Source organism: Mirounga angustirostris, unplaced genomic scaffold (genome assembly GCF_029215605.1).
Source record: "Mirounga angustirostris isolate CCGP_5_RB_7025 unplaced genomic scaffold, mMirAng1.0.hap1 SCAF_5, whole genome shotgun sequence".
In the NCBI taxonomy this organism is placed as follows: domain Eukaryota; kingdom Metazoa; phylum Chordata; class Mammalia; order Carnivora; family Phocidae; genus Mirounga; species Mirounga angustirostris.
In genome coordinates, this window is record NW_026991713.1 from 10,190,531 (window position 1) to 10,218,415 (window position 27,885).

Below are 27,885 nucleotides of genomic sequence, written 5' to 3' on the forward strand. Positions count from 1 at the left end.
CAGGTGGCAAAACTGAGGCTCAGCGAGGGAAGGGGACCTGCCCAAGTCACAGCAAATCCATGGCTAAGCTGGGATGAACTGGAGCTCAGCTCCCTTGGCTCCCCCACCAAAGCTAATGTTATCACGGCATGTCTTGGGTTGTTTGATTTTCCCCCAATGTTCTGATAGCAATAGTCATTTCTGATCATTGAAAAAAACGAGGAACATACGGCCAAGGCCCAGGAGCAGAATAAAGCCACCCATTCTGCAGCAGGCGCCTGACTGCCCGTCTCTGCCCCACACCCCGCGCTCTTTCCTGCGCGAGACCCCACAGGAGCCCACTGGGAACCCCGGCGGCTCCCACGCACACGGGGCACGCACTGGCCCGCCCGGCTCTCCCACTCACCAGCACCCCCTCTCCGGCCACACTAGGTCCCTGAGCAAGGAGTGTCCCCCGGAGGGCGTCTTCCTGAAGTCCGGACTCAGGTGGGAACTTTTACCCTCCCCTCATCTTTCACAGGCCCCCTGCAGGAGGGGAGATTTGGGGTGCGGCTCTGCCTCGGCTTCCCCTCCGGGCTCGTTCCCAGAGCAGGGCTCCCGTGGGTAGCCCCGTGCCTCAGTTTTCCCACGCTGGGTCTCCAACCCCCTTTCTTGTCGGGACTGCAGACCTTCGCTACTCCCTCTTGTCCCCTTCCTCCAGCAGAGGCAGCAGCGATGGGCGCCGGCGGCCCCCGGCGGGGCGCGGGGCCCCCAGACGGAGGCTGGGGCTGGGCCGTGCTGGGTGCCTGCTTCGTGGTCACCGGTTTCGCGTACGGCTTCCCCAAGGCCGTGAGCGTCTTCTTCCGCGCGCTCATGCGCGACTTCGGCGCGGGCTACAGCGACACGGCCTGGGTGTCCTCCATCATGCTCGCCATGCTCTACGGCACCGGTCAGCGCCCCCTCGCGGGTCCCTCCCCCAGGCCCCTCGGGGAGAGCACGGAAACCACTTTCTTCCCCAGAGACAGGGGAGGAGGGGGCAGGAAGGGGGCAGTGGCGCGAGGTGGAGCCCACAGCCCCGTGGCTGACCGGGCCGGTTTGGCCAGCCGGCAGGGCCCCTCCATTCCTGCCAAAGACCCACACCCGCTTCTGGTACAGGTGGGGAAACGGGGCTAAATAAAATCCCCCGCTCCCGGGCGCCCTAACCACCTGGGGGGCCGCCCAGGGGGTTGGGAGTAAGGGGTGGAAAGAGCCTGAGCAGCCCAAGGGACGATGTCAGCTGTGCAGATAAAAAGCGAGGGGCGTCTGCCTCTTCTGCTTTGGGTTCCCTGTTCTCAGGAGGGTTGGGGATGGGGCCTCTGGACCAAGACAGGTCCCTTCCTTGCGTCCCCCCGCAGGGCGCTGCCTCCTTGGTCTGTCCTAGCCAAGCTCTGTGACCTTGGGCAGACACTGCCCTCTCTGAACCGAGGGTGCCCTTATCCCCTCGAGCCATCTTCTGGGGGCTGGCAGGTGCCACGCCTGGAGTGTCCACGGGAGAGAGATTAGTCCAGCCCGAGCGGTGACCGTGCCCTGCCCACACACAGGTCCTGTCTCCAGCATCCTCGTGACCCGCTTTGGCTGTCGCCCGGTGATGCTGGTGGGTGGGCTGTTGGCCTCGGCGGGCATGGTCCTGGCATCCTTCGCCACGCGCCTCCTGGAGCTGTACCTGACGGCCGGGGTGCTCACAGGTGAGGGCGGCCACGACTCGCCTCCCTGCGCGGATGGGGCTGGCCGTGCGGGTGGGGGGCGGGGGCGGGGGTCCTCGCTGCGAGGCCTCCTGTCCTCAGTTTCCCCTCGAGAGGTGGTCGGCCCGCCCGTCGGGGCCTGGCCCCTCCCTCCCGCTGGGGGCTGGGGGTGGGGGCGCCCTCGGGGAGCCCGGCACAGCGCCGCCTCGCCCGCAGGCCTGGGCCTGGCCCTCAACTTCCAGCCGTCGCTCATCATGCTGGGGCTGTACTTCGAGCGGCGGCGGCCCCTGGCCAACGGGCTGGCGGCGGCGGGCAGCCCCGTGTTCCTGTCGGCGCTGTCGCCGCTCGGCCAGCAGCTGCTCGAGCACTTCGGCTGGCGCGGCGGCTTCCTGCTGCTCGGCGGCCTCCTGCTGCACTGCTGCGCGTGCGGCGCCGTCATGCGCCCGCCGCCGGGGCCCGGCCCGCGACCTCGCGGGGACAGCGCGGACGGCGCTCCCGGGGAGGCGGAGGCGGAGGCGGAGGCGGAGGCGGAGGGCGCGGGGCTGCGTCTGCGCGAGGCGCCCCCTGGCGGCCGCGCCCGCCGGCGCCTGCTGGACGTGGCCGTGTGCGCGGACCGCGCCTTCGGGGTGTACGCCGTCACCAAGTTCCTGATGGCGCTCGGGCTCTTCGTGCCCGCCATCCTGCTGGTGAACTACGCCAAGGACGCGGGCGTGCCGGACGCCGACGCCGCCTTCCTGCTGTCCATCGTGGGCTTCGTAGACATCGTGGCGCGGCCGGCGTGCGGCGCCCTGGCGGGCCTGGCGCGCCTGCGACCCCATGTCGCCTACCTCTTCAGCCTGGCCCTGATGGCCAACGGGCTCACGGATCTGAGCAGCGCGCGCGCGCGCTCCTACGGCGCCCTTGTCGCCTTCTGCGTCGCCTTCGGCCTCTCGTATGGCATGGTGGGTGCGCTGCAGTTCGAGGTGCTCATGGCAGCCGTGGGTTCGCACCGCTTCCCCAGCGCGCTGGGCCTGGTGTTGCTCGTCGAGGCCGTGGCTGTGCTCATCGGACCGCCCTCTGCCGGTGCGCCTCCCCCTCCCGGGAGGAGGGGGCGCGGGGCTAGTTCCCTAGACCGAGGGAAGCGCCCTCCCTGCCCCAGATGGAGCTTCCAGGGATGAGGGGAAGGGACCCATTGGCCGGGACAGCCTGGTGGGGTGGGCACCCCCTTCCCGTGGCTAATTAGCCCCTCCTCCAAGCCCGGTACTACTAGCTCTGGTTGGGGGCGGAAGGGCCGGGAAAGGTGCCAGGAGGAACCCAACACTGACCACAGAGGGCCCATTGGGTCATCTCAAACATTGGCACAGAGTCCTTGGGAAGTACAGATGCTTATTCTCCTTTTGCAGGTGGGTGAACTGAGGCACAGGGGCCTAGTACAGTGCGGTCCCAGAGGGAGAGCAGAGCCCTGCCCAGGGCTTAATGCCCCTACCTTTGGAACACTGCAGCTGAGGGCTTTAGTGTCCCCAGCCTCCAAAGGGTGACCAGGATAGGGACAGTGTCTTTGAGGAACCAGCTGTGAGGCCGGGAGCAGAGTGGGAGTGCTCATGAGCGGTCACCCTGGGGCCCAGGAGGGGAGCTCCCTCCCTCATCTGTCCAGCAGGCCGTGGCCAGGTCCTGCCCTCGCTTGGTGAAGCTACCGTGCAGGGACAGGGTCTGGGCCTTCCACTGGGCGCGCCGCCACTGGGCACTCTACAGTCTTTGGCCTTAGGAAGTCACCATGATGAGAGGCCAGGGAAGGGTCCCTGCAGGGGCCGGCATGCAGGCAGCCTCGCAGGGCAGGACAAAGGACAGTGTGGGGCACATTAGGGGGACAGGGTTCCTATACAGGTGAGGCAGGAACTGAGCTTGGAAAGAGGGGACATTAGGGTCCTCCTGGGTTGGCGGATTGTCTCTGAAACAGCACGGAGAGCCTGTCTGTGCTCAGGCTGTGGGATGAGCAATGAGGGGAGGCCACCTCTGCTGGGGCCCAGGCTGCCCCTGAGATAGGGTGAACTGCCCCTCCTTCCAGGGCTGGGCTAGTCGAGTGTCATCAGGCCTTGTCATCTCACCTCAGTGGGAGGGTGGCCCCCCAAGCTCACCATCAAAAGCCACAAAACCAGCCCCTGAGAAGCTCAGGGATCCATCTTCCATTTTCTCATGTGACCTGGGGGGTGGGTCTAATAGGGGGTAAGGAGGTGAACACTGCAGGGCTGAGTGTAGGAGGGGCAGGGACAGGACTGGTTGGCTGAGCAGGGACCAGGAAGGCAAGTTTGGGAGCAGTGCTCAGAGGGGCTCAGGCAAGTAGCCGGCTTGGGGGACACCGGGAAGCCTCCCCAAAGCCACAGAGCTGTAGACCAAGGGGTCACAGCCTGGGGTGGTGAGTGACAAAAATGCCGGGGGGGGGGGATGGAGCCCGCAGAGGAACCACACTTGGGGGGCAAATATTTGCAATTAAAATTAAAATATTTTCCTGAGTATGAAAGTAATACGTGCCTGGAGAAGACACTTGGAAAATACAGAGGGGGCAACAGGGATTGTGACCCACAAGTCCTGCCCCCAGCCCGTGGTAGTGGAAGCTCAGCCTTGGGGTACCGGGGCCCCTGGCAGGGGCAGGAGGAGGCTGGGACGGAGAGGGAGAGAAAGCTGAGCCAGGCCCCTGAAGACCAGGGGGGTTAGGTGGAAAGAGCAAGAGTTAGGGGCCCCCAGGAGGGTGAGGCTGAGCCCAGTGCCCCCTCCCTGGACTCGCTAGCTGGGCAAGTCACAGGGCGCAGGTGGGGTTTCAGCCTGGGCGTGGACGGGTGCCTTGTAACCCGTAAAGCGCTGCCTCACCAAAGGCCCCTTATCACTGAAGAAATTGAGGTCCAAGGAGGTGGTGACATTTTTAAGGTCTCAGATGGCAGAACGTGGGTGGGGTTTTGCCTCTGGAAAACGGGAATAAAGACTGGGGCATGTGTCTGTGTCACGCAAATGTGAACCCCACCAAGTGGAGGGGGCACTACCCTGCATGTGAGGTTGTGGGGAAGGGTGAAGGTGGGCTTCCCCGCAGGCCCTCACCTCCCCCCTCCCTCCGCCGCAGGCCGCCTGGTGGACGCCCTGAAGAACTACGAGATCATCTTCTACCTGGCCGGCTCTGAGGTGGCCCTGGCAGGGGTCTTCATGGCCATCGCCACCAAGTGTTGCCTGCGTGGCCGCCGCCCTCAGCACACCCGGCCCGGCCAAGGCGCCGAGGGCACGGCCAGCGACAGCGAGGACGCTGAGGCCCCAGGTGACTCTGAGGCCCTGCCCACCGGGGCTGAGGAGCCTGGCGGCCTCCAAGCCCGGGAGGTGCCGATCCCCGGGGCCGCGGCACCAGAGGTGGAGGCAGAACCAGGGCGGGACCCCAAGTCTGTATAGCCCCCCGGAGCACCAGGCGAGGTGGCTGGTGACTTTGGGAATGGGGTTTACCCTCTCAGAGCCCCGGCTGTCCCAAGAGGGCCCGGCACGCTGGAGGCTGCTTTGCAGTGGTCCCCCCTGGGGTCCGAGTGTGTGTGGGGAGATCCCTCCCTCATCTGCCCGGCGGGCCGTGGCCAGGCCCTGGCCTGGCTTGGGGACGCTGCTGTGCGTGGACAGGGCTTGGCCTGTGCGAAACTGAAGTTCATAAAGCTCAGTTCATAAAGACAGAGGTCCCGTTCCTGTGCCTTCCCAGCCCTGGTGGCTGGGGGTCGGGGGAGGTGGGAGTCCGAGAGGCTCTCCCCAGGGCCCTTGGACCCGGAAGGTGTTGGGGGAAGAAGTGGCAGAGACGGGGAAGAGGGGGCATGGAGAGGGAGGTGTTCTGACTTGGAGGCACTAGGGGTCTCTCTTGCACTTTGACTTTTGACCTCTTGCACTTGGATCCAAGTGCAGCAGAACCCAGGTCTCACCCTGGCTGGAAAGCCTCTGGGATCTATTCGCTCCGTGTATTTATTCTCTTCCCACAAATCTGACACCTGGCACTTTCTTTGCTTCCCTCCCTCCAAATCATGAGTGTGGAAACCAGGCCTGAGTCGGAAGGAGCCTTCCCACCGCAGAGCCCTGCTATTGAGCTGTCCCACCCGTGCCTCCCCCACCCCACCGTTGGTCTCATTTTCCAGGTGGGTCCTACGAAGGCGTGGGAGCCCTCGAAAATGCCCAGCTAACACACAGATCTGCATGCCTGAGTCACTAGGGCAGTGACTACATTTATTAAACACTCAGAGCAGGGACTCTGTGCCAGGTGCTGTTAGGCCCTTTATAAGTGTTAACTCATCAGATGCTCATAAGCGCCCAAGGAGGTTAAGGACCACTACTGGCCACAAGCACAGACAAGGAAACTGGGGCACAGAGAGGTTAGGGAGTAGCCCAGGGTCACAGAGGCGGTGGCTGGAATCCAGCAGTGGGTTGCGGTCTGTGCTCTTGGCCTTCACGCTGGCTGTTCTCTCACAGCCTCTTGCCTCCTCCCCTTCTCAGGATGAGCGTATAACTCACTGTTCAAACAGGGACACTTTTGGGGTGAAAAAGGCCACCGTTCATTACACAGGGACCACAGGTGTGATCTGTGCTGACAGGAGACACAGTCAGCCGATTTCCACCACTTTGCAAAGACGCAGAGTACTAGGGTGGCGGCGCCCGCTGGCCTTCTAGGTGCGCCGAGAGTGCTGGGGGTATCCCCGACGTTCTCTCCCCCATGTGGGGCCTTGGGGCCTCCCGACCCAGCGTCTGCCCTGCCCTTCCCAACGGCGGCAGAGCTATGGCCAGAAGCCCAGGCGGAGCAAAGGTGAGGGAGGAGGTCAGAGGCCCCACAAAGCAGCAAGCCTTGGCTCTGGGACCTGCCAGATTCAAGTCCAGATCCCTCTGTGTCCCTGGACACTGGGTGGCCCTGAGCAGGACACTTCTCTAGCCTCAGTCTCCCGTCCGTACGCGGGGACAGGAGTGCCAGTTCACAGAGCTGCTGCGAGGAAGACGAGTGAGAGTATGAAGGGAATGTCGATACATCTTGTTGCCCGCCCTCCCTCGGGACCAGGGAGGCAGCAGACGGGGCGTCAAGGGGAGGAGGAGGGTCTGAGGCCACCGCAAAGAGAGCCCGGCTCAGTCTGGGTCTGTGTTTATTTGGTACAGGCCCAGCGCCCGGCCCTTCCCCAGGGACTCGGCTGAGCTGGGGGAAATGAATAAATAAAGGCCGCGGAGGTGTGAGTGTGGGAGGGGCTGGGCTGGCCTGGGGCAAGGTGAGGGGGTACACGGCCACTGGCCCCAGCCTCGGCTGTGCGCCCACAGCCCCCCACGCTGGCAGGCTCCAGATGGGGCCAGTGCTGGTGCCCGTGGGGAGCGGGTCCTGGACTTGGGCCACCTCCAACCCCTCCTCTCTGCGCCCCCTCTCTCCTCCCTAAGGCAGTTCCAGGGGCCAAGCTCTCCATCTGGCTGGGGAGGTGGGGGGGGAAAGGAGGAGGGGGGCCAGTGTCCAGGTCAGGCCGCAGGCCCGGGGACTTTCCTGGGCAGGAGCCCGGTTCGCTGAGCCAGGACAGAAGAGCGGGGAGGCAGCGCCCCAAGCCAGCAGGCCTTTATGCACCACCCTGTGGTGCAGCGGCCCCACCCCGGCTTCCACCCTCTGTCCCTCCGCTCACCCCCCCATCCGCACCCCATGGCAGGGAGCACTCAGGAGTCACACCAGCTCCCACCCTTGTCCAGGGGCCCAGCAGCCCCTCGCGCATCCCTGGACGGCTCCCCGGCTGCCGTGTCCTCGTCGTCTTCCTCCTCCTCGTCCTCGCCGTCGGTGAACTCGTCCTGGCCGAGGCCGTAGGCCAGCGTGGTGTGGGCCAGGTCCACTTCGATGGGGAAGACGTCGGCGTCCCGCAGCACCGCGTAGCAGTCGTTGTAGTACTTGGACATGGTGGACACGAAGCGCTGCAACTGGAACACGATGTCCTGGACTGGGGTGGGAGGGCGGGCAGACAGGCACCAGTGGAGAAGACCCCCCCCCCCCCAGCCAGCCCGGGCCCGCCTCCTGCCCCGGCACAGACGCAGATCTCCCAGCTCCCGGGCACGGTGGGGAGACTGTGGACCCCACTGCACCCCCAGGGCACGGGCCAGTCCCACCCCAAGCCAGGAAGGGGGGCCCAGGAAGGGGGCCGCTCCTGCCACGACTTTCCATCTTGGGTCCGACTCAAAGCTCTGCACGGCGGGACCATGTGACCTCACGGAGGTACCTTACCTTTCCGGGCCACCGTTTCCCCAGCTCTGAAATGGGGAGATGGTACCCACCCCCCAAGCGCAAGCACGGCACAGGGCTGGGGTTGGGCAGGGCTCTCTGGCCCCCAGTGCCCACCTACTCCCCTCACCGTGCTTCTGGTCCAGCAACTCAATCTTCTCCAGCACGTCTTTGCGCATCTGGGAGAAACGGGCGCGGGCCTCCTGGCGACAGCGCAGGATCAGGCGATACTCGTAGTTGCCAGTGCTCACACGGTACAGGGGCTCCCCCAGGGCCTGGGGCAGGGGGGGAGCACATCAGGACCCCGGCAGGGTGGGGAGTGGGGGAGGGGGAGCCTGCTCTGGGACAGACGACGGCGGGAAGGCTGCAGAGCCCAGCTCCCAGCTCACACCCCTGCAGCACACAGCACTTTCCAAAGCTCCCACGGTCCCTCACTTCTGGGACGCCAGAAGCACTTACTCTTTGTGAAGAAAACAAAAGACCACACCCTTGCACGTTAAATAATGAACATTTAGTGCTAAGGTGGATCCTGCCATCAAAAATGTTAAAAACGTAGAGGATTAAAAATGGCCTCTTAGGAGTGAGGGAAGTCAGCTTCTCCCCATAAGAGCCTCGCAAAGCCTGGGGGAGCGGCCCCGCAGCAAGTCGGCCGGCACTCGGAGGCCCACAGGGGCCTGGGTGGGGATGGACAGCCCCACACCTCCAGAAACAAGAGCCCAGCCAGACCCCCAGGCCTCTCCCAGGTTGGCCTGAGCTACCCGCTGCCCCTGGCAGCCCCAGGACATTCTTGGGCCTCTGTGAGACAAGCGCGGGAAGCTGTGTGCACCCCCAGACTTTCCAGCACCAGGGCCACCCCCCAATCACCCCTGAAAACTCACAATGCAGCTGTACTCCTCGTCATCCATCTCCTTCACCTTCAGGCAGTAGGACTGTGTGGGACAGCGAGGCCACGATGTCAGAGGGGCTCTGCCTCCTGGATGCCCACCCTGATGCCCACTTCCTTCCATGCCCCACAGGACCCCAAAGCCCTACCTGGGGGCAGCCATGCCAGGCCTCCTGGGCCCTGTGTACCCTCAACTAGGACAGGCTGGCATCTCACTTGGACTGGCCCTTGCTTGGGGAGGCCCAGGGTGAGGTGGCAGTACAAAGGAGAGGGCACTCATCTGGGAGGGTGGCAAGGGCCTGAGAAACAGCCCAGCATTTGCCAAATTCAAGTCCTAAGAGAGGTTCTGGGTTAAAAGGGATTCCATGGTCAAAAGAGCATAGGAAGACCCTAGAAGATTCATGTTGCACACAAGCCTGTCAAAGGCTCTGAGAAGTCCTGCTGCAAAGGAGCCTTGGCTTGCTTGGTGGAGCATCTTCCCCTCAACTCTTTTGACCATCAGAATTTTTATTTCAACATAAAATGTCCAGGGGTGCCTGGGTGGCTCAGTCAGTTGGGTGTCCAACTCTTGATTTCAGCTCAGGTCGTGATCTCAGGGTCGTGAGATCGAACCCCGCATCAGGCTCCACACTCAGCACAGAGTCTGCTTGAGATTCTCTCCCTCTGCCCCTCTTCCCACTCACAATGCTCTTTCAATCAATCAATCAATCACCTTAAAAAAACCCCACAACTCAATAATGTCCCTTGGCACCCACTTTATAACCACTGACCCACTGTAAAAGTGACCAAAAAATCCCAAAGGGTCAGAGGGGTCCAGAGTAAAGGCTCTGCCTATCCCAGGCTCTCAGAGGCTCCTCGGTGCAGTCGGGGCAGGGTCTAGGCTGTTGCCCAATTCCCCAGTACCTCCCAGGTCCCTGGTCCCACATCCTTAGACATGACAGAGGTTCTAGGCCCATCCTGCTTGCCATCCTGTGGCCAACTGAGGGGAAAATCTCTGGGTGGGTTCTTTCCCCTGCATGCCAGACTCATCCCTCCCCAGGGGCTGGAGACCAATTACCAGGTACTCGAACTTCACATCCAGGTACTTCTTGATGGTGAGGCGAGTGTCTGGGATGGCTTTGTTGAGGTACGTGTTCAGGTCTGTCAGCATCTGGAAGGGAAGGAGGGAGGGGGCAGGGGTTAGGCTGGCCAGCATGACAAAGAACGGCAATGATCCAGCAATCCTTCTAGTGGACCCAGGTGTCAGAGCCAAAGGGCACCCTCAGACAAGTCTGTCCACTCAAGGGTGAGAAGATAGGGCCGGGCCCAGGGCAAACCGTAACTCAGGTGTAGCCAGGGCCAGAAACCAGCCTGGAGGTCAATGCCAAGTGAGGCTAGGGAGGCAGAGTGACCAACCCACAATCAGTCGTGTAGGTGACCAAGCCAGAACCTACACCCACGTGTTCTGACTCCAGTCCGGGACCCTTCTGCATGCCACACTGTCCCCTCTCTACCCTCACATGCTGACACACACACGCCCAACACGACCTACCGGCTTGATGGTTTTCAGCAGCCGGATGCCGAACTTCTCGATGCTGCGGTGGGCGTCGGCAAACTTCACGAAAGCCTCGCTCGCGGCTGGCTGGGGCTCCCGCACCCCGATGACGGAGAACACGTCCCCAAAGGCTGCAGAACAAGTCTGCCCTGAAGGCTGTCCCTACCTGACCCCTTCCTGGGGAAGCCAGGGATTTGTTGGGGAGAAGCAGGGCAGGGGGCGTGGCAGGCTGAAGGCCAAGGTCTGAATGAAGTTTATGTCCCAAGGGAGGTGGATCTACACCTGCAGAGAGTTGGGTCTGTACCCCCAAGGGAGCTGGGTCTACACCCAAGAGAGTAGCCCTCATTCCCCAGAGTGACCAGACCATGTGGGAAGAAGGATCAGTCAAGACTGGAGAGGCCAGTGTTGCCTGACGGCAGATCACTGCTCTGGGAATCTGGATGCCGGGGTGTAAGGCCACCTCTGCCCAAAGGGACTGGGTGACCATTTCCTCTGCCTGGGCTTCATTTTCCAAACGTAAAATGGGGATAACTGTAGCTGCCCTGCCCAGCTAAGCAGACTTGTAGGAAATGAGAGCACACATAAGGAAGGCTCTATACACCGTAAGCGGCCGTAGACGTAAGATGGGGCAGGGCCCAGACGAGGGACTGGGCCCCACGGAAGACCAGCTGGTCCAGATGCTCCCTACTGGCCCCCATTATTGCTACCTCCTGGCATCTAGACAAGGCTCAGCCCGAACCTGGCCTGACATCAGATGCTGTGGCATCTGCCTGGGTGTGGCTGTGAGGAAGGCCCCAGGGAAGGGTTCGGCCACACCTTCACCGTATGAGGGAGCACTGAGCTCAGAGGGGAGTGAGGGCCTTCCCAGGGTCACACAGCATGTCTGGGGGCGCCCTTACCCCGGTGTGTCTGTGACAGCTCATAAAAGGCCCGGAGGAGGTTCTTGGTGTGTTCTGTCATTCCTGTGGGAGAGACCCAACCGAAGGGGGATGGGGACACATGGTGGGACCACAATAGCCCCCCAGGACACGGCCTCCAACCCCACCCTAAGGCCCTCACTCTTCTTGAGCTCACTGGCTTTTCCCACAGCCCCACTAGGGCTCAGCCCCAGGCCCAGCGCCCCCCAAGAGGGGTCCCCTTCAGATAGAAGAGCCAGGGCTCCGCCGGGCAGACGGTGAACAAGGCCTCCTACGGGCCGGCTCTCTGGGAACTAGCTGGGTTCGGAGAGACTCCCACCGCATTCCCGTGTGCTATTACTGGAATTTTTATGGATACGTATTAGCTTCATAATCAGAAAAAGTATGTCTTAAGAGGCTTTTTTCTTAAGAACCCCTGATGGCCGTAGTCCTAGGATTTCACAGGCCGGCATTCCTGCACCTGCCGCCACCGTGTCAGAGCAGGGCCAGGACGACCCGCCCCAGCGGCCCATGCCGGGCACGCCTGCTCACCTCTGTACAGCTCGGCCGTCCGCTCCAGTTCCTCCAGCCTCTTCACAAGCCCGTCTGTGGGGGTGAGGGGGGGCAGTGAGTCTCGACGAGCCCGGGGTGAGGAGAGCGCCAGGGGCGGCCCGGAAGAGAGCCAGGACTGGCAGCGGACGGGCCCCAGGAACGGGGAGCTGGCTCCTCGGCTGCACTCGGGAGTGCTCTGTAGCAGCCCGGGACCCCCCAAACCACAGGCAAGCTGGGGACAGGCAGGGCGGCCCTCGGCCCTCGGGCCACTCCTGAGGTAAGTCCCCACCCAGCAGGCGGCACATCAGCGGGACAGGAAGGTGGTGATCATTTCGGTACTGCCAAAGTCACCGGTGAAAAACGGCTGGGTCGTCCCCAAGGCCCCACCTGTGGGTGGTTCCGGAAGGCCAGCCAAAGGCAGGCCCAGTCCTAGCAGGCAAGGCCCGTGTACTTCTAGCACAAACCCTGGTGACAGCCAAGGGGGAAGGCAGTCAGAGATAAGCCGGAGAGATGAGTCGCTGTGACAGCCTCAGTGCAGGTGTGACAAGCAAATGTGACAGCTCAGGAGGGAGAACCGCTCGGGGAGGGAAGACCGAGTCCGGAAGGGCCCTGAGGCAGAGCTCGAGCTGGACCCGGCCTGGGCCCTGGGTGATCATCCTCATTTGCATCACAGAGCTTTCTCAAGCACCTTCTGTGTGCCGGGCCCAGTCAGGCCCATAGAATGACCTTGGTGAATGAGCCCCACGTCATGCTCTCGAGGCTCATGGCCCAACAGAGGAGACGGTGGCCAGGCAATGACTGGGGTGACCACAGGCCTGTCAAGGGAGAGGTGGGGGCAGCTGCCTCCCCTCAAGGGCTCAAAACGGGAGCAAGTGGACTGCCGGGCCGGCATTTCGGATCAGGGAGGGAGGGCCCTCCAGCAGTGAGGGGGATGAGGGCCCTCCCACCGCCCCACCAGGAGCACCAGCGGCCACCACAGGGCAGGGTCGGTGCCGTGGCTTCCTCATGTGGCGGCCCCTCAGGGCAGGGCCTGGCTGCACTGAGCTTGGCTGCTGTGAGCCTGGACCCAGCGCTCAAGGCTCCTTGCACACAGCTCGGTCCTTCCTCTGAATGAGCCTCTGGGGCAGGGACTATATAAGCTGAGGGACAACTTGCCTGAAGGCACACAGCTGGGCACTATTCAAGCCGGGGTGCCCTCTGACACCCCCTTCCGCCCCGGGTGGGGTTTTCTGAGCGGGAGGTGGGGAGGAGAGTGGAAGCCGAGTCTGGGCAAGGTGGCTGGGTGTCAGGCGGCCATGTGGGCTCTGGGGGGGCGGGGGGAGGAAGCATCGCAGGGGTCTTTAGAAGCTTGGCCCCCGGCTGGCCCCCAGGCGCTGGCTCCCCAGAGCCCTGGCCCCTGGCCAGGCTGGCAGGAAAGGAACCACGTAAGCGCCGGGCTGTTGTTTTTAGCTGGGTCATGGGACATCATGACAGCTTCCATTTTAGAAACCCTATTTAAGGCTGGGGAAATTGCAAGGTTTGGGGGGAAAAACACAACAACCAGTTCTAATTCCATCTCAACGCATGGTAACTACAGTAACAGGGATTTATAGACACCAAGAAGCTGAAAATAGCAGCCACCACTTTTGTACACCACTTGGAACGAGCTCAGACCCCACCCCCACGTCCCAGCCAATGCTGCCCAGTGTGCCCAGCTGAGCCGACAGTATATATAGGCAGTTAAATCTAGCCCCCACACATGCACAGCAGAACTGCTATTTATAAGCTCGGGCTGCGGACGGTGGGAGCAGGACCAAGTGTTTTACAGGCCACACACATGTGTGGGTGTGAACGTGCGTGTCCGTGCTTCCCCCACCCCCCCACCTCCGGTCCTGGCCTGGAACCTTGGCAGCAAGGGCAACAGCGCCACCTCCTGGAGAAAGGCAGGGGTGCGGGGGGGGCAGTGCGGGAGCGGGGAGCTGGGGCTGCACTTGAGGGCACGTGGTGGCTGCCGCGGGCTCTGTGACAGTGGCTGGGGACGGTGGCAAAGGCACGGGCGCGGGGAGCTGGGAGGAGGCACCGCCGCGCTGGGCATCTGTCTCATCTGTGACCTGGGCTTGGAACCCTGGCCCGGGCATGGGGGCCGTTAGCCACAGGATGCCTCGGCTGACTGCTGCGGACGCTCTGTGGGAGGCAGTGAGGCCTCTGGGGACGCAGATGGGGACCATTGGCCCCACGGGCGGCAGGGCCCACGTCAGTTCCACGGGCGGCCGTGGTGCCCCTCAATCTGGAAGCCTGGGCTTGAGACCCCAGTCAGGAGGAGAGGACTCACCATTGCACAGGATGGCCCGGCTCAGGCCCAGGGCGTCTGCGGTCCCTGAACTCATGTTCTCTACCAGCCGATGCTTTACTTTCTTCAACACTGGGACCAGGGAAGAAAGGGACTCAGTGAGGGGAGTGTACAGCTGGGCCGTCAGGCCATCCCTGCCCCAGCTCATCTCCTCATGGCCAGTGACAGCAGGGGCTGAGGGGGCTGCACTGAGCTCTGGTGCAGAGGTGACTGTGAGGTGGGGAGAGCCCCAGTGGGGCCGCGCTGGGCCCTCTGCCCTACTCGCTTTCTGTGAAGGCGGTGCTGGGAGCTGGAAGGAGGCGAATGTGTAAAGTGTCAACAGGCAAACCAGGGAGAGCCTCTTCTCCCTTCACATCTGGGAGCCGAGGTGCCATCAGTGCAAGTGACCTCAGACCCCAGACTCAGTTACTGTATGACGTATACGAAGTCCCTGACAGGGGACCAGGGTGGGACCCAAGGGGTTTCTACGGAGCACCTCCATCGAGGACACACTTGATCTTAGCCTCTCTCCCTAAAAACCAGGACGTGGCTGTGGCCCTAGGGTGGAAGAAAAGCGTGCTGGCTCCAGAGCCAAAGATCTGGGTGTGCATCACCAGGGGACACAGCCCTCTCTGGTCCTCAGGCCTTGATGTGGAATGAGGGGGCTGGTCCAGAGGACCTCAAAGCTGCAATGTCCAGCTCTGGAGCCTAAAGCTTTTACAGAACCAAAGCCCAGCCCCCCTAGCAGGAGGAAACCTGTCCCACGGAATGCTGTGAGAGTAAGAGGTGGCCCGTGACCCTCTATCCAAGGCCTGATGTCCAGCTCAGACCTCGAGCCTTCCTGGGAGCAGGAGGGCAGAAGAGGCGGCCAGGGCCACATAGGGGCGTGCGGGTGGGCATGAGGCACCACACCTCACTGCAGGCCGCCCTCCCTTTTGGAGGGGTGAGGGGCTGGCCTATAAGGGACAACCCTAGGGCAGCGCGGTCCCAGAGGAGGTGGCCCTGGGAGAGGACTGCAACATGGGGCAGAGCAAAATCAGGGACAGATTTCTTGGGAGCAGCTGCAGGAGAGCACCCCGGGTCCTCCCAGGCCCTTGACTTGGTCAAAAGCCACATAACTCTTGACACACCGTCATAAAAACGCAGAACAGGGGCCAGGGCCTATGGGGCCACTGGGTGCCACTGCTCTGGCCCAGCTTACCAATGTCCAGGGACATGCCCTGCTTGGGGTCCGCCTGCAGCTTGTTGTAATGGATAGTCACCTCTCCCTGGAAAAGAGGAGAGTTGAGAAGGAGTCTCCTGGGTCCCAAGCCCCTTCCCTGGGGAAGCCTGTCTGCCCCGAAATATGTGGTCACGAGGGAATCCTGAGGCCTGGGAAGGACCCAGACCAACCATGAATTCTGCCATGCTGGGCCAAGGGCTGTGACCGGGCTCTGCCTTGTAACTGGTTTGTTCCCAGGTCCCTCCTTGTCCCACTATGTGCCGGGCCCTGGGGAACCAGCAGGGACATGGACAGACACAGTCCCTGCCATCAGAGCTCACAGCCTGGTGGTCTTGGGGGTCTTGTGCTCCAGGAAACCAGGTGCCCCGCCCTACCCCACACCATGCCCCGCTCCAAGCCCTCGCCACGCCGTTTGCCCTACGGGGAGTATCTGCTGTGCTCTAAATCGCCCCAGGCTCGACAGCCCCTGCGTTCACCCAACTAACACGTCTGCGCACATTCTCTGTGCCTGGTGCCAGGATGCCAAGGAGCAGGTGTGGGGCAGCCCCCAGCCCTCAGGGCACAAGCCAGCAGGGAGGCCGATGCAAATCACTTTCTACAACTGGAAGAGAAGCGCTGGCTTCTCCTGAGGAGCCTTCCCTAACCACGGGAGGCCACCACAGTCACTCTCATCCCTGCAATCCTAAGACCCTTGAACTTGGGACAGAACCCATTCAAATACAAAACAGGATTTCCAAAATGAGCCCTGCAGGGAAACCAAAATGACCTGATGCCGTCCGGGGCAGAGGCAAAGGCTCTCCCAGGCTGCGGCAGATTGCGCTGTGGGGACCGTGACAGGCGGCAGCTGAGGGCAGTGGGACTCAGACCTGGGTGCTGGTCCAGCCGTGCGACTAAAGCAAATCCCTTCCTCCCTCTGCACGCCAATAAATGGGGACCGTAGTCCCTGCCCGCAGCCAAACACGGGCGCCGGGAGACCCCTCCATTAGCGTCACGGCTGTGCACACATGTGAAGACCTCTCGTCCTCGTGCGCAACATGGGGGGCTGGCGTGAGACAGGCCTCAGAGGACGGAGGGGCTGTGGATGAGCACAGCTGTGAGGGCTCAGGAAGCGGCCACAGGGGGCACGCCCCACCCCCCAGTCTGTACCAGGATGAAACACCGTCCACCTGCTTCCCACGAGAGCTCCTCTGCCTGACAGGCTGCGCCGGGTCGGGAACACCCAGGCCGCGTGGGGCGGAACAGGAGTTAAATGGGAGAAGGTGGAGAGGCACCTGGCCCCGGGCTAAGGCAAGAGGGACTGGCAGGGACATCGGTGCCAGGTCCCTAAGGCACAGAGGAGGGACAGGGGTGAGGAAAGGTCTGGAAGGATAGGGGTGAGGGAGTCAGAACACTTGGCCAAGCTCAATTTACAGTTGGGACCCTTGACTCTAAGACTTTGAAATCATCCAATGGCTTTGCATTGGTTTGGTTTGCTGTTTTGGTTTCCCAAGTCACTAGCAACAAAATCTCTAAGAAATGGCCAAAGGGCTACACGCTTGCTTCCATGAGTGGTCAGGATGCTGCCAGCCATTGGTGGGGGAGGGGACTTGTGGGGCGAGGCCTTGGCCCGTAGCAGCTGGGGTGGGGCGTGGGGAGCAGGGGACCAGCCGTGTGTGATTGTGGTCTGCAGAATAAAAGACCTGGGGCAGGACTGAGAGCTGCCCCAGAGCCCAGAAGTTTCCCTGGGGGTCTGTGAGCCCAGGAGGACCAGGAGGACCCAGTGGATGGAAAGCTCCTATAGGAATGAGGAAGCGGGGAGGGGGGGGCACTCGAACCCCTCCCAGGCCCAGCATGGCCCAACTGACATTTACTGGGTGTCTACTGACCCCAGCAGGTTCACCTTGGACTTCTAGCTTCAGCTCCAGCCCTGAGTGGGGACACACTGGCTCGCCCTGAGGCACGGTTCCCAGTCCAACAGCAACCCTGGGAGCTGAAGGGCAGGGGACGGGAAGGTGCCCACTCTCCCGCCAAGGCATGACAAGTCCTGAAGCATGAGTGGTATTTACTGACCAGATGTGGGAGACACTGAGGGAGGCTGGAGTGTGGCCCAGACCCTGGTGTACCAAGGGGGCAGCGGAGAGAGGGCCCATCCCCTTCCAGGCCTGCCGGGGCCTCTGGCAGGCTGGGCATCATCGAAGTGGCTCGGCTGCCTGTGTCCCCCCACCACCCCCCACCCACAGCAGCCTTACCTTCACCTCCTGAATCATCTTTGCCACCTCCACCTTAGTTTTGCCTTTGATCGACCGGCCATTGACACCGGTGATCTCGTCACCAGCTGCCACGGTGCCATCCAGGGCCGCTGGGGTGTTGTCAAATACCTGGGGGTGCAAGGGAGGGCGGGGTGGAGACAGTCACGCCCTGCACCCTGACCAAGGCCCGGCTCGGCCCAGCCCTCACACACCCAACTGAGCGTGTGCTCCTCCAAACTCAGTTCTTTAACAGATTTTCCCCACAAGGCTGCTCTGGGCTGACTCGAAGCCCCAAAGCCCCTCTGGTCAGTTCCTGCGCCTCATCTCAGTCCCCGCGCCTCATCTCAGTCCCCAAAGAGCAAGGACTCCACCGCGCATGTGAGTCTCCCTTCCAGGGTGGCCCCTTCAATGGGGTCTATACTCATTGTGGCGTGAGGCTGGGTGGGCCTGTCCAAACACAGATGCATGAGTGCTGCTCAGGGCAGGGGCGGGGGGAGACCGCGAACGCATGTGCAGGGGTGGACAAGAACACAAAACATCGTAGCCAGCCAACAGCCACTGAGACAGACACAGAATTCTTAGCAGTGGTCATCTGCTACTGTCTTCCCTCTACTTTGTCTCTTTTTTTTTTAAGATTTTTTTTTTAAATTTATTTATTTGACAGAGACACCACGAGAGAGGGAACACAAGCAGGGGGAGTGGGAGAAGCAGGCTTCCCGCCGAGCAGGGAGCCCGATGCTGGGCTCGAGCCCAGGACCCTGGGATCATGACCTGAGCCGAAGGCAGACGCTTAATGACTGAGCCACCCAGGCGCCCCTACTTTGTCTTCAGTTGCTAAATTTTCTACACAAAGCATGTATAAAGAACACCTGATAATGTTTCACATATGTAACATTATAAGGAAGAAAGGAAAAACCTGAGATGAGAGTTTCTTTCCATTAACTTCCAGAATCACACTAAAAATACAATTATTATTTTTTAAAGACTTATTTATTTCAGAGAGAGAGAGAGAGAGCATGAGCAGGGGGAGGGGCAGAGGGAGAAGGAGAGAATCACAAGCAGACTCCATGCTCAGCCCTGATGCAGGGCTCCATCCCAGGACCCTGAGATCACAATCTGAGCCGAAATCAAGAGTTGGATGCTCAACTGACTGAGCCACCCAGGCGCCCCAATATATTTTTTTTAAATGGTAAAGAAGACAATGAGAGGGTCTACCTGTTCTTGGAAGATGGACAATGGGAACCCAAGGGCCTATGGAGGGGCTTTAGAAAGAGAGATCTAATCTTCGCTGGAAATTGTCAGTGGGTCAGGAAGCAGATCTCTGGCAACAGCCACAGGTGGGTGGAAGACAAGGTATAGAAAGTAGGGAAAGGACTCAACTCCTGGTTCCGTCCCCATCCACACAGCGGCCCATGGAAGGTGGAAGATGGAGGTGGTTTTCCCCAGAGAAGCTCCTGACTCAGGCCCAGGGACCGAGGCAGGCAGGAGAGAGGCACGGGACCGGAGAGATTTGGGTTCAGCGAGCCCTAAAGCCCCATAGCCCCAGTGGGGGCCCAGAATGCCAGTAGCCAGGCTTACGGCCCTTCCCCACAGAAACTGGAGGCCACTGCCCTGAATGGCTCCACATGAAAGGCCCATCTACGTACAGACACTGGCAGATCCCCCCCCCCCGAGCTCGCCTGATGCCTGACCGCCCCCCAGGGAAGCCCCCCCAGACATGGTCTGCACACAGATCCTCAAACACCATAGCACATGACTGTGATGGCTCACTCATCATGTAAACACAGGCGAAAATTACAGGGCACTCAAGAAAAGTGTCCCATAGGAAAAACACTTAAAAACAGAAAAAAGGAACCACAGAAGCAGAAACAAAGTAGAGCCGGTACAAAAACAAAAAGAAAACCATAATTAACATCTTCAAGATGATTAGAAAAAGAACAGGATGATGTAAAAGGATCGATTCAAAAATAGGGTGGGGGCGCCTGGGTGGCTCAGTCCATTAAGTATCTGACTTTGGCTCAGGTCATGATCCCGGGGTCCTGGGATCAAACTCCGTGTTGGGCTCCTTGCTCTGCAGGGAGTCTGCTTCTCTCTCTCCCTCTGCCCCTCCTCCCACTCGTGCTCACTCGTGCTCACTCTCTCTCAAATAAACAAATCAAATCTTAAAAAAAAAAAAAATACGAGAGATCTCAGAAATGCAAATTATAACAGAAATTTACAATGTCCGAAGAAGCTACGCAACCAAGCCAAGGAAAGTGAAAAAGACATGGACAATCAGAAAAAAAGAGAAAGAAAAATATTAGAAGATCACTTCGGGAAGCCCAGCACTAGCTAACAGGAGTCCCACAAGAGGGAACAGAAACCAGAGAGCAAGATCCCATCAAAGAGCTAATACTAGAAACTTCCAGGGTGGAGAAAGACATGAGGTTCCCCGAGGGATGTGCCCTCTGAGGCTCCAACACAACAGACAGACAAAGACCCGAGCCAAGAGCAATCGTCATGACCCTTCAGAATGCCAGGGACACAAGGAAATTCCCAAGAGTCTTGAGAGACCAAGGATAAAACACATTACAGATAAAGGGTCACAAGTAAGAAGAGCACCATCAGACACAACAATGCGAATGGCAAAAGATAATGAAAGGACGCCAACGAATTTCTAGGTGAAAATTATTTTCAAACTTGGCATTCTTTTTTTTTTTTTTTGACATTCTTGAATTTGATCTGCCCAAGTGCCAACTGGAAGGAATATGAGAATAACAACAAAGACAGGATAATGGCACTTTCAGAGACACACGCTCTCAAAAAATGTACCTCCCATGCAGCCTCTCCCAGAAAGCTACAAGACGATGCACTCCACCTCGATGAGGAAGTCAGCCGAGAAAGAGGGCTCCCGGCCTGCACAGTGAAGTAAACAGTCAACAAAACTGAAAGGCAACCTACGGAATGGGTGAAGATATTTGCAAATGACATATCCGATAAAGGGCTAGTATCCAAGATCTATAAAGAATTTATCAAACTCAACACTCAAAAACCAAATAATCCAATTAAAAAATGGGCAGAAGACATGAATAGACATTTCTCCAAAGAAGACATCCAGAGGGCCAACAAATACACGAAAAGGTGCTCAACATCACTCAGCATCAGGGAAACGCAAGTCAAAACTACGCTGAAATATCACCTCATACCTGTCAGAATGGCTAAAATCAACAACACAAGAAACCACAAGTGTTGTCGAGGACTTGGAGAAAAAGGAACCTTTTTGCACTGTTGGTGGGAATGCTAATTGGTGCAGCCGTTCTGGAAAACAGTATGGAGGTCCCTCAAAAAGTTAAATATAGAACTACCCTACAATCCAGCGACCGCACTGCTGGGTATTCAGAATACAAAGAATACAAAAATGCTAATTCAATGGGAGACGTGCACCTCTGTTTATAGCACTATTATTTGCAATAGCAAAGATATGGAAGCAGCTCAAGTGTCCATCAACTGATGAATGAATAAAGATGCGGTGTATGTATATTTAATGGAATATTATTCAACCATAAAAAAGAATGAAATCTTGCCGTTTGCAAAGACATGGATGGATCTAAAGAGTATAACGTGAGCAAAATAAGTCTGTCACACAAAGACAAAGACCACATGATTTCACTCATATATGGAATTTAAGACACAAAACGAATGAGCAAAGGGAAAAAAAGAGCGACAAAGCAAGAAACAGACTTTTAACTACAGACAACAGGGGCGCCTGGGTGGCTCAGTCGGTTAAGTGTCTAACTCTTGATTTCAGCTCAGGTCATAATCTCAGGGTTGTGAGACTGAGCCCCGTGTCGGGCTCTGCCCTCAGCAGGGAGTCTGCTTGAAATTCTGTCTCTCCCTCTCCCTGTCACTGGCCCCTGCGCACGCGCGCTCTCTCTCTCAAATAAATAATCTTAAAAAACAAATAAAATACAGAAGACAAACTGCTGGTCACCAGAGGGGAGATGGGTGGAGGATGGGGAACCAGGTGCTGGGGCTTAAGGCGGGCACTTGTGATGAGCACCGGGTGATGTGTGGGGGTGCTGAATCACTGTGTTGTATACCTGACACTAATATTACCCTGATGTTAACTACCTGGAACCCAAATAAAAACTTTAAAAAAAATAGAAGGAAAGAAAGAGGGCTCCCGGAAGTGGGGGAGTCCCACAGAGAGGGAAGGGGAGGCTGAGTGAGGACAGACTACAGCGTGGGGGGCAACAGAAAGATGGTGGCAAATGGCTGCCTGAGGCTGCCTTGTACTGAATGTACAAGGAGAATGCAAATGGAAGAACCCCAAGAAACGACATTAAAAAAAGAAAAGATTGAGTTAAGAAAAGAGACAGAGGTTCCTCAAAAAGTAAACCACAGAAGCACCGAGTGAGCCAGCCATCCCGCTCCCGTTCCCAGGTACACACTCCCTGAACACGAATGCACATGTCCGCCCAGGAAGTGCGCGTGCGTGCTCACAGCTGCATTGGTCACAGCAGCCAAAAGGTGCAAACAACCTGAATGTCCATCAAATGAATGGATGAACACAAATGGAATATTTGTCAGCCATAAAAAGAATGAATTACTGAAATATGCCATCACTTGAATGAAATTCAGAAACATTATGCTAAGTGAAAGAAGCCAGACACCAAAGGTGACATGTTAGATTCTTTTTATATTAAAATATCCAAAAAACAATCTATCTAATAACCAGATCACCAACCAATCTGACATAACCAGCACGGATACGAGTCACAGAGTCAGAGGAGTGGTGGCCAGGGGAGGGGAGGGGGGTGACGAGTGAACAGTTAAAGGGCACAGGCTGTTCTTCTGGGGGGATGAAAACGTTCCGAAATTAGAGAGAGGTGATAGTTGAATTTAGCAAATGCACCGAATGCCACTGGACTTGAAAACTACTAACTGTATGTTAAGTGAATTTCACCACAATAAAGTAATTTTTTAAAAAAGCATGACCACGGATGATCGCGAAGCTCTGGATGCAGATCAGCGTGTTACCATCTTCCTACAACAGCAGCTCGGGAGTACGGGCTCCTGTTCCCCTCACTTCCTTATCCCTTGTGCCCACAACACAGCCTGGCCTGTGGCAGACTCTCAGACAGCGGATTAGCCCAAACTGCACAACCACCATGCTAGGAGGATGGGGTGAGAGAAAGCAGCGTGGCTCTGGAAGACAGCTAACATTCCCATCTACTGGACTGGGAAAACTTGACAGATATTTACAAGTGACAGATCAAGAAATAACAGGGTAAGTATCTAAGTGAGGAAAAATGGAGGCTCACACCTGAAGAAACAGCTGTAAGGGTAGAAAGTAGCATTGCTGCTGGGATGGGGTTGGGGGAGGGGGAGTGGGGGAGGGTGGATGGAGAAGGGGAGGGTGGTAAGAAGGGGTAGAAGAGGGGCGCCTGGGTGGCTCAGTAGGCTAAGCGTCCAACTCTTGGTTTCAGCTCAGGTCATGATCTCAGAGTCATAAGATCAAGCCCCACGTCAGGCTCTGCACTCAGTGGGGAGTCTGCTTAAGATTCTCTCTCTCCCTCTCCCTGCCCCTCCCCCGGCTCTCCCTCTCTCTCTATAATAAATAAATAAATCTTTAAAAAAAAAAAAAAGAGGGCACCTGGGTGGCTCAGTTGGTTAAGCGACTGCCTTCGGCTCAGGTCATGATCCTGGAGTCCCTGGATCGAGTCCCGCATGGGGCTGCCTGCTCGGCAGGGAGCCTGCTTCTCCCTCTGACCCTCCCCCCTCTCATGTGCTCTCTGTCTCTCTCATTCTGTCTCAAATAAATAAATAAAATCTTAAAAAAAAAAAAAAAGAAGGGGTGCAACAGTGGGTGCTATTATTTGACTGATTTCTATTATTTTATAATCGCAGTTTGTTCTAAGCAAATCTGGTCCCCTGTGGGTGAGGAGGGGGAGGTGGCAGGGGCCACATTGGCACAACGCAAGGGGGGCAGGCCTGGCCGAGGCCTCCCCACCACCTCCTGGGCCAGAGGAGGCCAAACTGCTCATGAAGGCAGCGCCCGGAGCAGGCCAGGCCACATCCCAGGAATCTCTGTCTTCAAGGCCCAGAAGCGACTCTTTTGCAAGAACCTCAGAGAGACAGCAGCTTCCCATCTGCCACCAACAGCTACTGAGCTGAGCAAGTTGGAACAGGGTAGAAGCCGGGTCACATTTATGTCTGAGGTGGCGAGCTTCCTTCCGAGCCTACAGAAAAACCAGTGATTCCGACCAGCCGCAAGGTAAAGAAAATTGTCCCCATGGCTCAGGGTCACAGCTGACCGGAAGTCACCAGGGCAGCTTCTACAAGAACCACAGAATTGTTCAGTACCATCTGGGGAAGTGAACAACTGTCAGAAAAATAACAACATCTTCCACTTCGTGTTTATTAAATGCCAGGCATTGCTTGGGGCATTCTGTTAAATCCTCACGGTGACCAAACATTTTACACCCTCACTTTCCAGGGGAGGAAGCTGAGGCCCAAAGAGGGTAGGTAACTTGCCACTGAGCAGGGAGGCTTACATTTGAACTCAGGCCATTATCACTTCATAGACTTGGAGACTTTCCACGACACTTCACTTGCCCCAGGACCCCCGGCTGAGAGTTCTGTGGATTCGACCCTATGCCAACATTGTACTCAGTGCTGACGGCAGTGAAAAAGCAGACTGAGATCCTGTCCTCACACTGCAGAGACTAGGAAGCAGCTAGGTACAGAATCACGAATGGGCAAACCCATGATTACAGAGGGTGAGGGGGCCTGAGAAGGGAAGGAACACACTGACATGACAGAGAACAAGGATGCTCCTCCAGTGAGGGGCACTCAGGAAGACCTCTCTGAGGGGTTCAGACCTCAAGAAGAAAAGGCATCAGCTCTGCAGAGAGGAGAATGAACCTGCCCGAGCAGGGAGATGGCTCACCCTTTCCAGGACCTCACCCCCACCTCCGCATCACCCAATACCTGGACGATATAGAGGCAGGGGCAGTACTGGGCCCCTCCTCCGATGCTGATCCCGATCAGGTTCTGAGCATCCTTCTGCAGTGTCACCTTCCCGGGCACAGTAGGGATTCCGCTACAAAGAGAAGCACACGAGGCTGAATCTCCTGGAAGAAGGATGACTGGAGGGGACAGCAAAGGGAACAGGCCCTCCAAAACCCCTGAGAGGCTCCAAGTGCAGCTCAGCTTTTTCTTTTCTCATTTGGCCAAAAGAGACAGCATCTTGCAATGGAACATGTGCAGCTCCTGGGAGTCCTGCAGATGTGGGATCAGATCCCAGCTCTGCCATTTACCATCTACAGCACTTGGGTAAGTCAGTCCCCTCTGTGCATCTCAGTTCCCTCATCCATAAAGTGGTGGTAGAAATGGGTTGCTACTTGGTGAAAATTCTCTTGGTGAAAGCACATGGAAGGCACTTAACACCAACCCAGCCCAGAGCAGGCACTCCATGAAAACAAGTCCCCCTTCCCTCTCCTTCATCCTACCTCTGAGACCTGAGTCAGACTCTGTCCTTGTCACCTTCTCAGGCACACATGGAACATCATGGCCACCTTCTCCAGGAAGCCTTCTCCTGTTCAACTCTCCATCACCCATCTCTCAAATGCTGTCAATTACCTCTCAGTTTTGATATAAACCAGCACTTATTTATGTTCTGTGGTAGATATCTGCCTTTATTCACTTATTCATTCAACAAACATTTGCTAACAAGCTACTGACGGCGAGCACCATACTAAGTGCTGAGGACACCGGCAGTGGACAGATGGAGGACAGATTTTAGGAAGGAGACTAACAATTTTTGAAAATCTGTCTCACCAGTTGCCTATACTGGGAAGGAAGGTAGGTTTACAATATTCCTATTCACCTTGAAAACTTGCTCAATTGCCACCCCCTTTATGAAGCCTTCCTTGAACACCCTAGTCGAGGCACTGCTCCATCTGCTCTCTCCTTGTAGCCAGGCCATTCTCCATTAGTGCCCATGTGGCCCTGACCTATTATCTGCTAATGTGTCCACAGCGCAGCTACAGAAGGTGAGCTCCTGGAAGGGCAGGGTCCATTCCTGCTACAGCACAAGACCTAATCCCCCTCTGAGAAGCAAGGGTCTGTAGAACTGGGAAGTCTGGGGATCTGGAGGCCCTGGAGCTCGTGCATTCCTGGGACTTGCAGGGAACAAAATACTCACAGTTTATCCTCCTCGATGTCATAATCCAAGTCTGCAAACATGGTTCCGAGAGTTGAGGCGGGCTGGCTAAGTGTCCAGCTCGGCAGGGGAATGGGGAACTGGATCAGGGAGAGAAAAGAGCGTAGGGTTTGGGGACCCGACGCGCCTAGATGGCAACCTCCACCCCAGCGATCCGGGAGAGCAGGACCTTCCCCCTTCCCTCTGGACGGCGGGGAGAGTCCCCGAGGTTAGGGGGCGGGAAGGTACGGGATTCTTACTAGGTACAGGGGGGAATTCCAGGCCAGGACGGTGGGCTCAGACCCCAGAGCCCGTCCCCACGGGTCTCCAGGCCCTTGGGAACTACCTCTGTCGCTCACCGGAAGCGTCGGTCCCACAGCCGGGTCCAGGCCAGGCTGGCACCTGAACCCACCTGCGGTTCCACCTGTCGGCGGCCGCGATTGTTGCGTCACTTCCTGTGAGACGCGGAAGTCCCGCCTTCCCCACCACCAGAGTATTTGCCCCAGTCCTTGCAGACAACGCTTCCTCCCTGGCTCCCGGTGCTCCCAGGACCAGAAAAGGGAACAAGTATTGACGGAAGCTCGCCGTTAGCACAAAAAAGCGGAAACAGAGGAAAGGTCTGGACAGGCTGACAACGTTCAACTCCGCCCCCTGCCCTGTGGCCGCCGCCATCTTGGTAAGGGCAGGGTTCTTCCCAGCTTCCTCCGCGGGACTCCGGGGACCACGCCGGCCCGGCGGTTGCCGTGGCAACGGAAGCATCCTTGGGCGCGGAGGTTCCGGCGAAGTTCAGCGGAATACAAACCCTTTCACGTTTTCTGCACCCCGGCCTAGGGTGCTGCATCTCCGATGACGGTCTCCGAGCTGGAAGGACCCTTCGAGCCTAATCCCAGTTGTGTGACCAGGAAACTAAGTGCCAGAGAAGGGAAGGGGTTTTGTCCGGAGCCACCCACGGTTGGTGTAAGATCTAGATCTTGACCCTGAGACTCCTGCCATCTAGTGCAGCGTCCTTTTAACGTTTGCACACTTGTATTCAGTGGCTTTGTTATTAACGACAGATTGGACAAGTTACCTTCCTTTGCCTTTATGTGCCCCCTTTCGCCATATGCAAACTAAGATCATCGAGGCAGATGCTTTCTATGGTATTTGGTGAAAGACTCCTCACACCTCATCTCTTTCTTTAGTCCTGAGGAGCAGCCCCTCCCAGGCCCCACGGAGGGTCACAGCTTCCTTCCAGGGGCAGCGGAGGAAGGAGAGATATAGAAGGATGATTATCTGCACATCCCACCATCCCATGGGAGCCCCACCCCACACACTCCTTAGGAAGCTAATCTGAGTCCCAGCAAACGTGCAGAATGCCAAAGTAGCAGCGACCTTCTCGTGTACCCACTGTTCTGCAGTTCAGGTTACTCACAGGATTTCAAATTTCACCATGACCCTGCGAGAGGCAAATAAGGATTGCCAGCCACATTGTGCAGGTAAGGAAACTGAGGCTCAGAGAAGCAGCTTCCTCTTGTCTCACAGATAGATGGTCGGTAGCAGAGCTAGGGCTGGAACTTCGAAGCCCTGTTCAGGCCAGGATTTTAGTTTTAAAAAGCAGCTGCTGGGGTCCTGGGTGTCTCAATCGGTTAAGTGTCCGATCCTTGGTTTCCACTCAGGTCATGATCTAAGGGTCGTGGAATCAAGCCCTGCCTAGGAATCAGCGGGGAGTCTGCTTGAGAGTCTCTCTCTCCGTCTCCCTCTGCTCCTCCCTCTCCTGTGTGTGTGTGCGCGTGCACGTGCTCTCTCTCTCTCTCAAAATAAATAAATCTTAAAAAAAAAAAAAAAGAAGACAGCAGTCTTAGCTCAAGCCTATGTTCTGCCATTTTATAACTGGGTGACCTTGGGCAAGTCACTGCCTGACTCTGAGCTTGAGGTATCTGTAGACCAGGGGAAAATGATCCCCCAACAGGTACTTGTGAAGGTCAAGACAAAGAGGAGAACCAGGTGTGAGTGTTTTGTAAACAATTCTCATGGCAAAGATGCCACTCAAGCCTCCTGACTCCCCACCCACTCTGGTCCCTCTTCTCAGGGGAGGGTCCCTCTCTTCTGCCTCATCCTCCCCATCTTCCAGGCCCCGTTCTGACCCACCTCTTCCAGGTAGCCTTACCAGACAATCCCTGCTCACAAATCTTGCCACTTTTACTT

General features: G+C 57.9%; 2 protein-coding genes across 7 annotated transcripts; one reads left to right on the forward strand and one right to left on the reverse strand.

The window, feature by feature from the left end:
• Positions 1–693: 693 nt before the first annotated feature.
• SLC16A8 (solute carrier family 16 member 8) lies at positions 694–5,087 on the forward strand. Its single transcript, XM_045875991.1, has 4 exons — positions 694–907; positions 1,539–1,682; positions 1,896–2,741; positions 4,771–5,087. Exons 1-4 carry the CDS (start codon positions 694–696, stop codon positions 5,085–5,087), a joined length of 1,521 nt encoding a protein of 506 aa, XP_045731947.1.
• A 1,689-nt stretch (positions 5,088–6,776) lies between these two features.
• Positions 6,777–26,301, reverse strand: PICK1 (protein interacting with PRKCA 1). Of its 6 annotated transcripts, none has more exons than XM_045872545.3 (13): positions 26,114–26,301; positions 25,705–25,802; positions 24,489–24,600; positions 17,517–17,645; positions 15,268–15,334; positions 14,070–14,159; positions 11,759–11,812; positions 11,210–11,272; positions 10,308–10,441; positions 9,834–9,926; positions 8,772–8,822; positions 8,024–8,168; positions 6,777–7,615 (listed from the first exon to the last, which is right to left on the reverse strand). In XM_045872545.3, exons 2-13 carry the CDS (start codon positions 25,743–25,745, stop codon positions 7,341–7,343), a joined length of 1,254 nt encoding a protein of 417 aa, XP_045728501.1. In that variant the 5' UTR covers positions 25,746–25,802; positions 26,114–26,301; the 3' UTR covers positions 6,777–7,340. The 6 variants fall into 6 exon arrangements, with proteins under 6 accessions (XP_045728501.1, XP_045728498.1, XP_045728500.1 ...); XM_045872542.3 differs by having other exon boundaries at positions 26,061–26,301; XM_045872544.3 differs by having other exon boundaries at positions 26,048–26,301.
• Between the last annotated feature and the right edge of the window lie 1,584 nt (positions 26,302–27,885).

What these genes read in the sequence shown, in the direction of transcription:
- SLC16A8 (XM_045875991.1), top strand. Translation starts at nt 694, where the DNA reads ATGGGCGCCGGCGGCCCCCGGCGGGGCGCGGGGCCCCCAGACGGAGGC. An exon ending in CGCCATGCTCTACGGCACCG is followed by an intron (nt 908 to 1,538) that starts GTCAGCGCCCCC and finishes GCCCACACACAG; the next exon opens with GTCCTGTCTCCAGCATCCTC. An exon ending in GACGGCCGGGGTGCTCACAG is followed by an intron (nt 1,683 to 1,895) that starts GTGAGGGCGGCC and finishes CCTCGCCCGCAG; the next exon opens with GCCTGGGCCTGGCCCTCAAC.
- PICK1 (XM_045872545.3), bottom strand. Translation starts at nt 25,745, where the DNA reads ATGTTTGCAGACTTGGATTATGACATCGAGGAGGATAAACT. An exon ending in CCGGGCCATCCTGTGCAATG is followed by an intron (nt 11,813 to 14,069) that starts GTGAGTCCTCTC and finishes TCACCCCCACAG; the next exon opens with ACGGGCTTGTGAAGAGGCTG. An exon ending in ATGTGAAGTTCGAGTACCTG is followed by an intron (nt 8,823 to 9,833) that starts GTAATTGGTCTC and finishes TGTCCCACACAG; the next exon opens with TCCTACTGCCTGAAGGTGAA.